The sequence below is a fragment of the Mustela erminea genome, chromosome 6 (genome assembly GCF_009829155.1).
Source record: "Mustela erminea isolate mMusErm1 chromosome 6, mMusErm1.Pri, whole genome shotgun sequence".
In the NCBI taxonomy this organism is placed as follows: Eukaryota; Metazoa; Chordata; class Mammalia; order Carnivora; family Mustelidae; genus Mustela; species Mustela erminea.
Genome location: NC_045619.1, coordinates 4,360,133 through 4,376,456, shown reverse-complemented (window position 1 = coordinate 4,376,456; position 16,324 = coordinate 4,360,133). Strand labels below are relative to the sequence as shown.

Below are 16,324 nucleotides of genomic sequence, written 5' to 3'. Positions count from 1 at the left end.
CAAAGTTCTAGGACCTTGTACCCCAGAGTAAAGGTCCCGCTCATCATCATGGACCGGCTACCTCAAATTCACCGGCGCTTGTCTCTGATGTGCTAATTCCACGCAACTTCTATCTGAACGCACGCCCTGGCCACTTCTCTGAGTCGTGGCATGAAGTGTGCTCATCCCTCTCCCGACCACTCCAGCGGAGAGGTGAGGACCATGAGGCCCAGGCTGGACAGCAGCCCCGCCACTCACCGCCTATGTGATGTCAACAAGCCCCTGACTCTCTCTGGGCTTCAGCCTGCCCTCAATAAAATGGAAATTAGGAGCAGGCCTTTCCCAATGAGCTACGTGAACGGGGAATGGGTCGGTCCAAGAGAGCCCTCGGAGGGACTTGGCTCAGGCTAGCCTCGAACAGGGAAGCTGGGACTCAAGATGGGGAACAGAGGACGGCCAGGCCCCGCCTGCTGAGGACCCAGGGCTGAACGCATCGTCCTGCTCAACCCTCCGAGCACCTCTTCCAGGTCGCTTCTTGTGCACTTACCCTGTGCCACGCTCTGCAGCCTCATTTGTAAGGGGCTGTGCTCCCCACGTCACACCCACTGAACGTGCAGTGGCCACAGGAGGGTGGTGTGAGGTCTACAGCTCCTGTCCGTCCAGTGGGAAAGCTCGTGCTTTTTAACCTCTTTGTTACGCGCCTCTCGGAGGCAGAAGTTAACAGCCTTCTTGGCGGCCCTCTTCTGGAAGGGAAATCAAACCCAGACTCCTTGTTCCATCAACAACGTACATTCTGAGCTGCGTGGCCACGCTGCATCCCCTGCAGAAACCCGCCACTTCCGCTAAAGTCCGCCTTGTCTGGGTGGGGTGAGGGCCTCGGAGGCTGAGCAGACCGATACCCGCGCCCCCAAACAGGCCTCCCTGCCCTCCAGGTGTCACCGACACGTGCCAAGACTCTGCTCAGCGGCAGGAGCCCAGGCTGCCGGGGAAGGCGGGCGCTTTCTCAGGCCCAGGGCGAGCTCCGGCGGGCGAACAGGCAGCGGCACCTTCAGTGTGGGCTCGTCCAAGTGATGCAAAAGCAGCAGCAAGCCCGTGACGCGGGTCCTGGACAAAAGTGTCAGAGGAAAAACTTGCTAAATCACAGGGCTAATCATCATAGCCGGCAGCTCTAATGAGGCATCGTGGGATTACCAAAGTTATTATCAGAGTCATCTCATTGAAAAAATTCAAAGCTAATTGAAATCAATTGTACACCCCGTCAGCAGCTGTTTTAAGAGGCTGAATATCAAAGCGAAACTTGGACTGGCTGGAGAAAAAGGCACAGCCTATGTCCAGCTCTACCGGGAGCCACGGGCCAACAGGATGCCCTGGCTTGAAGAACGTGGGGATCGGGGAACAGTCGTGAGCAGCCGTGCAAAGGTGGCAGCCCCCGAGGCACAGGGCAGGACTCAGTAGGTGTCTCCTGTGGTCTCCGGTGCAAGGACCACAATTCCCTTCCATCACCCCCTTTGCTTCCTGGTTGGGATGGGTCCTGTTACTACACCCACTTTACGGACAGGAAGCTCAAGGCAGCAAAATGACTCGTCCAGAGCAACTCAGCCAGATGCAGGGAGCTGGGTTATGAACGGTGGTGGGGAACTTTAGGGTCTCTGCTCTTGTGGCTATGGGATATTTGACTCTACAAAGCAGGGGCCTGTCGGAGATGAGGCAGTGGCTACAACAGAAGGCACCATCTCGGTGGTCCTAAGCTGTTTGACCTTGGGAAGCTGCCCTTCTCCAAGTGGTCCAGCAGGAGAGATTCCCCTGTCCGGCCTCCCCAACTCATGGGATGATCCTGACTATTAAATAAAAAGACAGCATCAGAGAGGTGATGGGCCAGACAGACCCGCTGAAGAGTATGGAGCAGCAGATAGCCATCTCTACGAATTTTGTCTCTCTGCTTCCCTACAGGTAGAAATGTCACCTCCTTGGAACGATCCTCAAGCACCCATCAGAGCACACCCCCCGCCCGCCACCGGCGTTGGTCCAGCGGTTGAATATCTCAAGCAGATGCCTCACCGGGCTTCAAGGAATAGGAAACCCTGGGGACACCTATCTCCCCAGGGATATGTGGAAATGTTTGCAGACAATGAAAGCACTTTCTAAGTGTAAGAAGCCTTACAAAACGAGACGTCCCTGTTGCTAATAACAGCGCCCCACCCACCACCCCCTCCACATCCCCAGCACTTGGTGGCTGGTCATCCAAGGCTCATGGAATTCAACCGAGTTCTTCCCGAGACAGACGTGCGCTGTATGATGCCGAGTGTAGGAAGCATGCGGAGGCACGGTGAGCTTGGTGCGCTTGGTGCCCGCACCGTGCAGGTTTACGCGGGGTTTCGGGCGTCTGTGCGCACAGAACGCATCCTGCTCTCAGCCGCAATCGAGGACTGGGCGGAAAGACGGGGGCCGGGGTGGTGAGACCTTCAGATTCATACTGTGAGCCTTTTTCCAAGCAAGCATGTGTTGCTCTCACAGTAAAGACTTTTCTGAAAGCGCAATTCTTATCTTCTCACTGTTAAGAGAGCTAATGATAAGAACAGCGATCACCACCTTACTCGTTATGGGTTCACTGCAGGAGAACGGCAATCGTTTTCTTAGCTCGAAAATGAATCCCCTCATCTTCAGTGCGGAATCCCAAAAAGTCAGTAACTGACATCACATACGGGTTACCTGCGCTTCGTGTATGTATTTATTGGTTCAAATTAACATACTCATTACTTACTTCGCTTATCATATGCTCCGTAGCCAAAATAAAAGCAGTAACACAGAACCAACAGATACGTGCATATGTACGTGGACGTACACACATATATTTGTTTTTAAATCAACTGGCCAGACTTGCCAACTAGGTTTCTGGAAGCGTCACGGCTCCCAATGAATTTCTCAGCTCGAAAACACTCCGGTGAAGGCGGGAGGAAGAGGACCCCAGCGGCCCCCGGCCCTCGCAGCCTGTTAGGTGCTGGTCGCCCAGGGCTATGGGGCAGCAGGTTCCCAGCCTCCTCCCCCATGTCATGCCCGGACCCCATCATCCGTGTGAGATCCTCCCTGAGCAGGTGACAAATACCTAAAGAGCTCATATGGCCTGGCCGGGCCAAGCAGGGAGGCAGGTCAGGCCTCCTTGTCCTGCCTCCCTTCCCATGTGCCCAGCACCATTCCTGGGGCTCTCGGCCTGTGTGCACTAACAGCCCCTGGCTCCATCTAAACCTACAGTGTAAAATCCAGGCCTTCATCCAGGCAAGTGATGCCTTCCTTGCTCTGGTCCCAGCTCACCTTCTCTGATGTCCCTCTCCTGCTGTCTGCCATGGTTTTACTGCCAGAAAGCTCACAGCATCTGCAGGTTTCTTCAAGCCATTGTCCTTCAGCAGGCTTGGCCACCAGCTTCTCCTGTCCACAACCCCAGGCGTCCTCGAGGACCCCTCCCAGAACCCCCTCCAGGAAGCTATCCTCAGTCTCCAGGCCAGGAACAAGGCAGGTGCTCCCACAGCGGGACTTCCCCAGAACTCTTCTGGGCTCTTCCGGAAACACGGTTATCTACGGCTCCCTCTTTGGTGCGGTTTCCAAGGGCAGGGAACTGGGCGTCTTACTCGTTTCTGTCCGCTCCTCTCTAGCATACAATAACCTGCCATTTATTGCACGCCTACTATAGGCTGGGGATTCGGTGAGGACCATTCGGTGAATCACTACTAATCCTCATGCCCATCTTGTTACAAGGTCTTCCGCTCACTCAGCAAATGTGCAATCCATCCCTACGAGGCACTGCCTTGAAAATACAGGATCAGAGGAGAGCAGACGGGCCCCCACCCTTCACAGAGCTTACAGTCCAGCACAGAGCAGATAGGAAAGGAGAAACAACACCCAGCACTCTCTAGAGGCAAGGAAATGCTCACAGTGCCAGAGAAGCTGCTGAAAAGCAACCACGGAGACAGCGCCGCATGTGTAGGAGGGAGATGGGAGTAATGCCCTGAGTGCAGATCAAGAAGAACATACCAGAAGGGGCAAGAGGAGATGCAGTATGTTATTCATGGAAGGAAACGGCCCAAACACCATCAGCTGGTAAACGGCCACACAGACTGTGGTCTCTCTGCACGATGGAATATTATTCAGACACGAAAAGGAATGAAGGGCCTCTACCTGCTACGGCTCAGATGAGCCTGGACAACGCTATGCTCAGGGAAAGAAGCTGGTCGTACACACCGCACGTCGTGTGATTCCATTCACAGGAAACACCAAAAATAGGCAACTCTCTAGAGAAAGAAGGCAGATCAGTGGCGGCTTAGGGCGGGGCGGGGGTGGGCAGCCAGTGACAGCGTTCTTTTTGAAAGATGAAAATGTTCTAAAATTGATGGTGATGACAACTGCAAATCTCTGGGAATATATTAAAAAAAAAAAAAAACACAAAACACTTAATTGTGCACCTTAAACGGGTGAGTGATACGCTAGGTGCATTATACTTCAATAAACTGTTTTGGGTTTTGTTGGTGGTGGGTTTTTTTATTTGTTTTTCGGTTTGGTTATTTATTTATTTATTTATTTATTGGTTTTTATAGGGGATGTATTGTAATCTTCCAATTAAGAGATGATTGGGGAGGGGCCTGGGTGGTGGAGGGGGGAAGGGGTAGCGGAAGAGGGACTCTAGGAACAGGGCTCTGGTGAGTGTGGGAGGGACACGGGCTGCTGAGGGCAAGGGTGGTGGTGAGCCAAGCCAGGTGGAGGCTGCCACCCTAGTCGGTACTCTTCCCTACAGGGGACAGAATGTGCAGCTTTGGGACATTTTCTCTTTAGCATGTGATGATGCTATATCAGAAGCGTGACAACTTCCAGTCGAAGTCAGGAAGCCGAAAATTTACCCTCCTGGATTGGGACGGACTTGAAGGAACTCTTGGAAAACGGCTCTGTCCTTTTACAGAGGGACTGCAAACAATCGGGAGCTTTCGGAATAAAACCCAGCCTGCAATTCTGTCCGGTGCAGTCCCTCCGGTGCCCACCGTGGCTAGTGAATCATGCTGAGGACATGATTCAGCGCCCGGGGTACGTGCCACATACATAATACCTTTCAAGGAGACATAGTTTTATTGCTGCACTCAAGGACAGCCCCTCAGAATCCAGAGTCCATCAAACCGATGGATCGAGAGGTGCGAAAGGCCCCCAGTTCACCTCTGGGCGGGGCCCTCCTCACAATGCCACACCTGCGCAGTCTGCAGTTAACACACAGGGCTCTTCTCAGTCTGGTGAAGCTGAACTTCATGAAGTTGAAGTCTGCAGACGCCCGGTACACGTGGCACCCAAATGTCGTGCTGAGAGCTCCAAAGAGGGAAGGAAAAAAAAAACCAACCAACCCAGTACTTATGATGGGTCTGTTATTTACATGGAAGTGCTTGTTGCTTGACAATTTAGATAAAAATGTTCCTGCCTCTCTGCGTGTGCTGCAAATTCATGGCATAAAACCACTGGAGCAACTAATGGAGTCTTCACACATCATATCTCCTTAAAGACGAGGGGTCCGTCCTCCGCTGGAATTCAAAACCTTGGCAGCCAGGCGCGGCCACACCTGGGAAGGCGGCCTGGACTAATGCAGCTCTGACCAACTCCCCACACCTTTTTTTTTTTTTAAAAGCAAAAAATATGAACTCTGTTTTCAAACAGCAAGGTTCTATGGAAGCTGGCTTCCTGGTTATCCCCTCATCCACCGATGGTGGGAGACACACTGGAGAATTATACAGGATTTGTATCTCTCTACTTCTGACCAACAACCAACCTATTTACTTCTGAGTCCTTGATAAACATCTTTAAACACTTGTTCATGTTTCTAGAAATCACTGAAATAATTCCAGCGTCAAGTGCATGAATGGGAAATTGATGGCCGGGCACCAAAAGATATTACTCAGCGGCTATCGTGTTTCTAACAGATGTGGGTAACGGGGTCCTCGGTTCCCTTTACTACCTAGCTCGTCACCGCATATGCACTTTTAATTGAAACTTAACCTTTACAGCCCACATTCCAGCCATTCCAGGCGGGAGCAGCACAAAAACACGTCTTCGTAAGTGTAAATGGTCTGAGTTTCTTCCTGAGCGAATCCACAAATGAGCACTACCTTTCATTTTATGTTGAGTCAAAAACAAACTCGAAAAGACTGGCCTTTCCCTACCTGCTCCCACATTTCTGCTTCTCCCGGGGAAGCTTCCGAAGTCACCAAGCAGAGCCCCGCTGCTCCTCTTCCAGACCCTGGGTGCAGCCCAGAATCACCTCCAAGGGCTTGTGCATGGACCTTTCCTCAGCCGAGCTGCCAATCACCACCAAACTCTCCCAAGGAGGGAGAGACGAGTAAATGTTAAGTCTACCCAACTCATTTCATAGGTGACCTCTGAAAGATTTCACCTCGGAGCTGGGGAGAGACAAGGCAGCTTTATTAGCATGCCGCACCACGGCCTCAGCCCCCTCCCCTCCCTCTTTTATGAGCCCTTGTTATATAAAATGCCACAAAGGGAAAAGGGGAAAAAAAACAGACAGTTCCAAACACAAGTTTCCATGGCCAGGCCCAAAGCTGGCTGCTTACCAGATGTTATATTTAGTCGTTTAAAAAAGAAACATTTTTAAAAGGCCAGAGAACAAAAGTTTTCCTTGTTTCCTTTCTTTTTGAACACACACTTCACACACACAAAAAGATGGAGGTGCAGTCCTTTCGCAAGCATCTTTCCTTCCCCGAGTTCAGATTTAAAGGCAAAGGCAGCCTGGAGTCGGACAGCTCCTTCCCCGAAGCTGCACCGGAGCCTCCGAGCAGAATTTTCAAATGTTTCCCTCAGCTTCATCTAAATTCCGGCATGACAGATAATAAATAGCTACTCATTTACTATCATCATAAAATTTTAAACAGCCTTGAAACAGTTGCTACAATACAGACGAAATGATCAAACCCAAGCTCTGAAAAGCCACTCCAAATAGTGAAACTATTGCCATGCAGAAGCACACATAAAGACATTGTTGCCATAAAAGCTGCGGGATTACTGGATTCTCTCTCCCTCTCCCTCTCCCCCCCTCCCTCTCTCTCTTAAATCTTCCACTCAGAGCCTAAGAGTCAACAACTTGCCGTTTTACCCAGTGAAAAAAGGGCTTAGCAACCCTCAGCTATCACACCGTACGGGATTTGATGATGGGGTTTTTTCTTTAAAAAAAAAATAAATAAAGTATCTGATTTGATTCTGCACAGTGATTAAATATCTTTGTGCTCAGCGAAGGGTCTTCCAACCCCTCCCCCTCCAAAAATGGCATCAAAGCAATCAAAATGGTAATGCCGGGCCTGGGTCCCCTCCCCCCGCGAACTCCCCGACTTCGCCGGGGCCGCGCGCCGGACCCCCCTCCGGCGGGAATGGAAGCTTCCACGCCCGGACGGGGGCGCGGGCCAGGCGGGCGGGCGGGCGCGCGCGGCCGGGGGGGGGGGGGGGGGGCGCGGCACCGACAGAAAGGGGTTAATGCATTCGTCCCAACCCTCCCGTCCAGCCGGGCGCCCCCGACCAGGCGCGGACCCGCGGGGACAGCCATCTTTCTTTCCGCAGCCCCCGGCCCCCTCCTCTCCGCACGCCCCCTCCCATCACTTTTCAACTTTAAAGACTCGAAATTTACACCCGGCTTCCGAGTTCTCCGGCTCCGCGGTCGCCGCCACCCCCGCCGATCTCGTCCACGTCTCTCCCTCCACCGAAAACCCCTCCGGGGAGGGGCCATCGGATCCGCGGCCGGGAGTTGGGAGAGGACGCAGGGGGCCACATCAGCGGCCGCGGCGGGGGCGGGGGCGGGGGCGACGCTGTCCAAGTTTGGCGCTCACGGCTGCGGCCGGCATTCCGAAGGAAGCGCGATCGATGGCCAGGGGGTGCGGCGGGGCGGGGGCGGGCCCGCGGAGGGGAGGGGCCGCGGGGAGGGGCGCCAGCGCCCCCGCCCCCGCCAGCCTCGGAGCCCCGGGAGCGCCATTGGCTGCGCCGCTCAAAGTTCTCGGCTCCGGGCGGCGCGGGGAAGGGGCGGGAGCGCGAGTGCGGGGAGCCGGGAGAGGAGGGGGAGGAGCGGAGGGGGAGGGGCGCGAGCGGCGGGGAGGGAGGGGGCGGGGGCGCGCGGCCGGCCGCGCTCTGGCGGCGGCATCTGTTCGTGGTGCTGAAACCCCGAGCGCTGAGCTCAGCGCAACTAAGTCACAATGGACAACTTTTCCTCCCCGGAGGGGCCGGGAGGGGGGTCGGCGGCCGTGCCCCACGCCGCGAGGAGCTCCTCGGGTGTCCCAATCTACGCCTGGAGGCCAGAGGCCAAAGTTGGGGCAGAACTGGGGGGTCCTGGGGGCGCCTTTCTTTTGTTCCCCGCGAGCTGGCGTCAGGTTCCGAGAATAAAAAGTGATGCTGGAGAAGTGGAGGGGAGGGGGCCCGGAGGAACGACGCTTTAAATCAGGTTTGCGATGGAATCCAGAAATCGCTTCCAAGGAGTTGGTATCCAGGCCTGAAATAGCGACCCCCGCCACCCCTACCCTCACAGCGGCGTGAAGTGGGGGACACCCAGCCGGGAGAAACTGCCACATTCCAAAAACATGTCCACCAACTCAAAATGGACGCCGGGCTGCTCGCCGCCTTTTGAGTGCAGCTTCTCTCTTTCGGCCACTGCCGGAGCCTTGCTCTCCCCCCCTCGGCCTCCAAGAGCCCGGCTCTTTCTTTCCAGAAAAGAGGGGGCGGGTAACTTTGAGGGCTGCAGACAGACTCCTTTGGGAGTCTGAGCGTGCGGCGCCGAGGCCGGCACTTTTTAGGGTGCTGCGAAAGTGCCGGGCGACCCCTCCTCCCCACCGCGGGCGGAGTTTGGGGGCGCAGGCTCCGGCTCGCTTACTTGTTTGTCGCTGAGCGCGGCGATCCGCGGTTGCCTTTCGTGGAGCTGCTTCTTGAGGTCGCCGTTCTGCGGAAACACGGAGGAGCGGGCTCAGGCCGGCCACCCCGGGGGGTCGAGTGCGCCCGGGGCCCCGCGGGCCGCAGCCCCCCCCACCCCCGACAGCTCGCGGACCGGGTTGTCCGCAGCGCGCCCCAAGTTCCCCGGGCCGCGTCCTGCACGCGCGGCGGCCGGGCAGTGCCGCGCGGGGCCGCTTACCTGTGGCTGCCGCCTCATCGGGGCAGCTCGCGGGGCGGGGCGGGGGCCGCGGCCACCCGGCGGCGCGCCCCGAGCCGTGCAAGTTTGCAGGCAGGGGTGCGTGTGCGAGTGAGTGTGAGTGTGACTGTGTGCCGGGGGAGGGGGGAGGAACAAAGAGCCAAGTAAACACGGCGAGTCCGTGTCGAGCAAAGCTCATAAATATTCAAGTCGCGTCCTAATCTCCCCAACACACACACGCGCACGCCGCAATTCCGCTCGGGCTCCGGCCGCCACGCCGCCGCTAGCCCGAGCAACAATCGCCAAAACTACTTTTGCAAACTGTGCCGGGCTGCACGGGGGTGGGGGCCGGGTGGGGGCCGGGTGAGGGCCGGGTGGGGTCGGTCCACGCTCCCACACAAACACCCCGGGGCAGGCTCTCGAAGGGGCCCCTTCCTGGCACCCTCAGTCCTGCAGACCCTGCGTGGAGAAAGAGAAGTCGCGGGGCTCGGGTCCCACGGGGTTCGGACCCCACCCCCCCAAACTGTGCAAGATTGCGAGAGAGGAGGGAGGAGGAGGAGGAGCTCGGGGGGCGGGGGGCCGGGCTCGTAAAAACTCCCCCCGGCCCCGGGGCAGGCTGGAGGAGGAGCCCTCTCCGGGCACCTTCAGCGGTGGAGACCCTGCGACGACGAGGAAGAGGACGCCGGGCTCGGGTCCCTGAAGCCCCCACTCCTGGCTCGGGGCCCCCGGCCGCCTACCTGGTGGCGCGCGAGTTCCACGGCGAGCGCCTCGGGCCGGCTCTGCAGCTCCATCCCGGCAACTTGGGCAGCACTTTGCGCTCACTTTGGCCCCGGCTCCCGGGAAGTTGCGCGACTCCGCCGGGGCGGGAGCCGGCGGGGGCGGACCGGGCGTCCGCGGCGGGGGGTGCACACGAGCCCCCTCCCCCGAGGCCGAACCGGAGGGAGCCGGGGGGGTGCGAGTCTGGCGAGGGGGAAGAAAGGCGGCCGGGCGCCGCGGCGCCGAGCTCGCGGCCGCTGCAACTCCTCAGGCCGGCCGGCAAGTTGCGCCGGGTCCCCGGGCCCCCCGCGCTGGCCGGCGCATGGCCCCCAGGCGCCCGGGAGCCCCGCGCAGCCCCGCGCGCGCCCGCCCCGCCGCCGCCGCCGCTCGCGCGAGCCGCCGGCCGGCAGGGACTATATTTCCTCCGGCGCGCGCCTGGATCTCGCAGGGCCTCGGCAAAGTTGTGCCTCGGCACGATGCTAATTCGGCAGTGCCCGGATGGAGCGGGCCGGGGCGGCGGGGGGCGGGGCCGGAGCCCGCCGCCCGCCCCGCCCCGCCCCCGCCCCGCCCGCGCGTGCGCACTGCGGCCCCGCCGCGGCCCGGCTCCCCGACCCGAGAACAAAAGTGGCGGCGCGGCGGGGCGCGAACTGGCCGGCCCGCGGCGGGGGGCTTCGGGCCCCGGGGCCGCTCGGGCCGGACGCTCCGCCGTCTCTCCGCCCCCGAGCCCAGCCGCCCGCGGGGAGAACGGGCGGCGCAGCCCGAGGCCGGGTCGTGGGTACTTTCCGGTGGAGGGTAAAATGCCCGTTTCTTCGTTTCTTTCCTGCCCGGCGCTCGGGGCCCTTCTCTGCCCGCTCTCCCTGCCTCGGGCAGCTCCGTCGCCGACTTCACTCAAGTCGCCTGCCGGCCCTCCCGCCGCCCTGCACGCCCCGCGGCTCCCGGGGAGGTGGCGCTCGTGCGGTGGCCGGGGTCCCCCTGCGCCCCAGGCCCGCCGCGGTGTCTGGACGGGACGAAGACGGGTCTCCTGACTGTCCCTGTAGTGGCTTTTTCACACTCACAGTTAAACTCTCAATAGATGTCACCAGACTTTTTAAGGCTGTTGTTAAAAATCGTAAACGCGCCGGGTCGATGTGACATGGTACGAGCAGCCGGCCGAGGTCGTATCCCCAAACTCCCAGCCCACGGCCCGGAGGGGACTGTCCCCGAGCCGATGTCTCCGCCTCGTGAACATCCCAGTGCTTTGTGCCCTGCCCCGGCGTCCCGGTACCTTTGGAAGACGGTGGGCGTTGGGGGGACCGAGCAGTCTTCTCTCAAAGGAAACGTTTAAACTGATAAATCATTATAACTTCATATTCCTGCACAGCCCAAGAAATACCTCGGCTCACACAATCCCCCAAAGCCCCATTCGACATATGGCCCTCGTCCCATGTCACTTGTGCCATCAGAAGTTGTTGGAGTGTTTTTTCAGGTCAGGACCCCAGCGTGGCTCTGGCCTCTGTTCAGGCTTTTGCCAAAAGTGACTTACGTGTTGGTGCCTTGGGCTCCAGACACCGGGGGCCTCTTGTCTCTGACCCCAGCACTAACCTTTAGGAAAAACTCAGTAATGAATCGCCGGTGAGTCTGTGAGCTTCATCATCCAACGCCAAACTAACAGTGTTCTAAGTGGTCATGATCCATTCGGTCTAGCACGGACCAGGGACAAGCACGGTTCACAGAATGCAAAACAAAAGGTCTGATGCTGGGAAGAAGTTCTGGCTCCTTCCACTCTGGGTTCAGCCCAGCTCAGGATGGCATCCTCCTGCTTCAGGGCTTTCGTTGACCCCAGGTGCCAGCTGGCCCCAGCCTGGTAACGTGAACGGCCCCGGGGAGCAGTGTGTTGCGAGAGCCTGGGACAGCTGACCAGTGTGAGCGCAATCCTACTGTAATCTCTGTAAACTTCACTGGCTTTTTGGTAAAAATTTATAATAATCTCATTGGCCATGTATGTAATTAAATCAGCAGACAGGACTCTCAAGTCGTCCGTGACCCAGGTGCGCGCTCCGGCAGGTGCCGGCTAGAGAAGAGGGCTTTCTGCTGTGGAGCCTTTGAAATGCTGTCTGCAAGTTTCTGTTAATTAATTCAGGGCAAGGTAATGATGTCTGCTTGGCCCTCTGTTGTTTTCCTAGCTACCTAATTCCTGAGCAAGCAACGGAGGCCCAGGGCTGGGGCGCGCTCTGACGATGAGGGAGTTGAAGCTGAAGTTCTTGTGAGCAAACGTGCAGAGTCTGGTGCTGTCACCGCGGACATCCCGCTCTCTGACTCCGTCCTGCTCTCCAGGCCGCCCTCCCTTTGCCCATGCCGTGCCCTCCGTGTGGAGTGCCCTTTCCCTCATATCCTACCTTTAAAAAAGCCTCTTCATCCTCCCATGTTCACTTCAAATGCCCCATTTCCCAGGAAACTTACTCTGGTTTCTACACATGAGTTCTTCACCCCTCCCTGGGGAGACCGGCCAGGCGGCGGAGCTCCTTAGTGTGAGGCTTTTTCTGTCCCGTAAGAAAGGGGATTGCTTTTCTCCCCACGGGCGCCCAGGTCAGCTCCGAGTCTGGTCTGTGAGCAGAGCTCGGCATCTGTGTGCTGACAGATGACCCCATGTGCCCGGAGCCAAGCAAGTGCTTAACGGAGGGGGTGGGGGGGCATGGCTGGCTGGCTGCTAGGAGAAATACAGTCCGTTTCTGCAAAGATGGACAATTAATAATTGCCACAGAAGTGAGCAGTGTCTACATACCATCCCATCACCCATGTTTCTCTTCACCTGCATCTGTGGACAGGGGGCCTGGATTAGAGCTTGAATACCTGAGTTTGAGACTTGGGTCCGTCCCTTAACAGTCTCAGACCTTAGGCAATTACTCCACATCTCCTACCTCTGTTTCTTCAGATGTCAAATGGGAATGGGAATTCTCCAGCCAACCTCAGTCACCCCCAGATCCACTCAGCTCCTGTAGCCCCAGACCTTGGCTACTAGCTCAGTGGGGAGCCCCAGTCCCGGTCCATTGCTGGCTTAACCAGGCAGAGGTGAAGGCCGGCCTGCAGCGCGGTCTCCACCCCACAGCTGCCATGGCGGGAGCTGCAGCTCCTCCAACCCTGTGGACCCCTGGGGGCCTGGCTGCTCCCCGCCTCCCCTGCTGGTTTCTGAGTGAAGCTTTGCACCTTGGACATGGATCTGGCCTCCACGCTGTTGGACAAAGGGTGAAGGAACACAGACTGGGAAGTCCGGGGACCTGGCTAGTACTCCATCAAATGACCTTGAAGCAACCAGAAGCTGATTCACGCAGGAGCCAGCAAGTCAGTATCACTCCCTTCCTTGGCGGGTTGGATGCTCTGGGGGGGACCCGCTTTGTGTGAAGCGGCGGGCGTTGCGGGAATCCATCACCTTGACTTTGCTTTCCTGCCTTCCCTCCCTTTCCCCACATCTTGCTGCCCTAGGATTGTACCCCAAGAAAGAGACTCTAAGGTTTGTGTTGTCTCTGTTTTCAAAGATCCCCAGCTAAGATGGGGAAGAGCTACAGGGTTCTGATGAGGGTTCATGGGATCACATATAAGAAAGACCTTGGGGCATTAGAACGAACTGAAAGTGTTGGTGATAAATCTCAGACTAAAGAACGGGTCTTCAGTTTCTCCCCTGCATGAAAGGTTCCCATAAAAAGCCAAGGTGCATCTTGAAAGAAGACCTTGAAAGCTCCTCAATAAGCATTTAATATGCACCTGCATTGTACAGGGCCCTGCACTGGGTGCTGTGTGACAGACATCCAGTTAGACAAGTCTCAGAGCTCTCGGGGGACCGTGGTGTATGGTGAGTCTCCAAGAGAGAAAACACAGACGTGAGGAATGACCATCCCAGGGACCCTGCATTAAGGATAGCACAGAGTGAGGGGAATGGGGTAGTGGGGGAGGGAAGGGTTAATTCTGGGAAAGGTGGTCTGAAAGGGGCTTGTCCAGAAGTGATTTGAGCAGAGCCTTGAAAAGGTAAGAATAGCTTTGTTCTGGATTTTACCATTCACGAAGCATTCTCCATAATCTGTGATCTCACTGACCCTCAGCGGAGTTCCAGGACGTAGGTCGGGTACCCCAGTTTTGAAGGTTGAAGGACCAGTGCAGAGGGCTCTGGCTTGACTAGGAGGGAGGCACAGACCGAGGCAGAGGAGACCCGGGCTCTTCCCCTCAGGAGCTGTGTGATCTTGGGCAAGTTGGCTGACGACAGCCTGGGTTTTAATGACAGGGAAAGGTACTGTAGCTGAGGTAGCAGCATAAGCCAAGGTCCTGAGGCAGAGACATCAGAGGCCTCTCAAATTTTTACCCTTTTCAAGGCTCTGCTTTAATGGTGGAGAGGAGTAGGATAGAAAAGTTCATGAGAGCAGATCACGTGGGTTTCAATGTGGCAGGACGGCGGGGGGACCTGCCCAAGGTTTCTGCAGGGTTCCGGTGGGGTCTGTGCTCTGAGATTACCGCATGGTGATGTAAGGGATGTGGACAAGGTGGGGGCAGCCGGGAGGTGGAGGCCAAGACTCAGGAAGTGCCCGTACTTGGCCTGAAGGAGGAGAGAAGGAGGCAGGTTCCGATTCCTGGGGCCGCCCCGGTCTCCTGAACAGGTGAAGGAAGGGGGGCAGCAGGAAGGAGCTCGAAAGTCTGGTGCAGGACGCACCCGTTATGAGGGAGTTCTCGGGGAGGCTTCAGACTTGACTTTTCATTAGGTGCTGCTGTGGGGCCCGTTTATGGAGAGCCTTCCCTCTGCCCTCTGGAGCAGACACCCTTTATGTCAAGTGATCCTGTGGAGGTGAGAACAATTATGCCCACTTAATAGACAAGGACACTGACGTCCAAAGTGGTTCCAGAACCTTCCCAAGCTACATAGCTATGGATGCGGTATCCACACCCTGCCTACAACAGTCCCGTTCACGATTACTGTCCTGGGTAATATTTAAGTGTCCTTTTTTACTCTGCAATGTGTCCCAGCCTGGATGGCTAATTGTATGGTCAGCTCACCGTAGGGACTGGGGCAAAATTCACCCCCACCCAGGTCTCATGGCCCCAGAGCCTCATCTTCCCAGTACTCCGCTCTGTCTCGCCCAGCACGGTGCCCCATCGTCTGGAGCAGTGGCCAGAGGTCAGGATTGAAGCCTGGAGCACTGGTGCAGGGGACTCAGGTTTCAAGGGGGCGAGCCCCAGGAGAGCCTCAGCGTCACAGACTGTTACTCTGCTCCCTGAACATGGGTGGTCAGGGCCTGTCCCATGGCTTGCCCACAAACTCAGAGCCTGGCTGCAGAATCTGAGAGACGTCTGCCACACACGGACAGGCTCAAGCCTGGAGCCCGCTGTCCTGGAGCATCTCCTGGGATGTCACTGGGCGCCTGCACTGATCAAGCCCTGATCTAAGCTCAGAGGCCCCAGGGGTAGCAACACCGCCCACTGACCCTAGAGTCAGCCTCTCCTCTGATGTCCCACGTTACACGCACTTCAGGTAATTAGTCCAGTTCAGATCATACTGGATTAGGGTGGACCCAATCTCCCCTATGACTGGCGTCCTTATCAGAAGAGGAGAGGAGGGACCCAGACACACACGGGATGATGCTGTGTGATGACAGAGACAGAGATTGGTGTCCCTAAGCCGAGGAACACTAAGGATTGTCAGAGCCACCAGAAGCTGAGAGAGAGGAGGCCTGGGAAGGATTCTCCTCTTCTAGAAGGACCAGCCCTGCCAACACCAGGATTTAGGGCTCTGGCCTCCAGGCTGTGAAAGGATACATTTCTATTTCTTTAAGCTCCCAATGTGTGGTACCTCGTTATGGCAGCTCGGGAAACCCACACTCGGTCGGAGCCTCCTTTCTGATGAGCAGACAGGCTCTGGTCCTCGTCCCACTGCCCCCCCAGGTCCTGCGGGCACGCAGACCCTCACTCCTGCATCTCCCAGGGAGAAGAGGGGAGCACAGGGCTGGTCGTATTCGGGTCCACAGTAATCCAGAACCTGTCAGGTTTTAGAAGTCATAGGATGCACTTGCCAGACATTCCCGACAGCCCCCGGGGACCGGTGCATCACTCAGCAATCACACCCCTCAGTACTCCTGCTGCCAACCGTGCGAATGTCCAACAGAAGGGGAGCAAGAGCCACTGGACGACCTCCCGTCAGCTCCCATCAGGGTCTGCTGCCAAACACGCGTGAGCATCAGACTCATCGGTGTAACACCGAGCCTGGTTGGGACTTCAGAACCCCACATAAGGGACGGCGCACACAGTCCGCCCACTGGGAACTCTGATTTCCCTTCCTCGCCAGGCTGGCCTGGGCCCCTCCATGCCTCTAACTGATTCTATCTACACAGCAGCTCCCAGGCCAGGGAGGACAGGAATAATGGCTGTCCGGCTACCAGGGGGGAAACTGAGGCAAGGAGATGCTCTAACAGGACCCACTCATGGACACCAGGA

At 57.3% G+C, this 16,324-nt stretch overlaps 1 protein-coding gene across 2 annotated transcripts in view; it reads right to left on the bottom strand.

The window, feature by feature from the left end:
* The window catches only part of PHF21B (PHD finger protein 21B), an 83,504-nt gene extending 73,147 nt beyond the window's left edge, over positions 1-10,357 (bottom strand). Inside the window, exons 1-2 of one of the 2 annotated variants that reach the window (XM_032345959.1) lie at positions 9,856-10,357; positions 8,867-8,932 (exon numbers count right to left, since the gene is read on the bottom strand). In XM_032345959.1, coding sequence (XP_032201850.1) covers positions 8,867-8,932; positions 9,856-9,909 — 120 coding nt within the window. In that variant the 5' untranslated portion in view covers positions 9,910-10,357. Of the gene's footprint in view, positions 1-8,866; positions 8,933-9,121; positions 9,297-9,855 lie in introns of those variants that run through there. The other variant, XM_032345960.1, reaches the window with a different exon arrangement.
* Between the last annotated feature and the right edge of the window lie 5,967 nt (positions 10,358-16,324).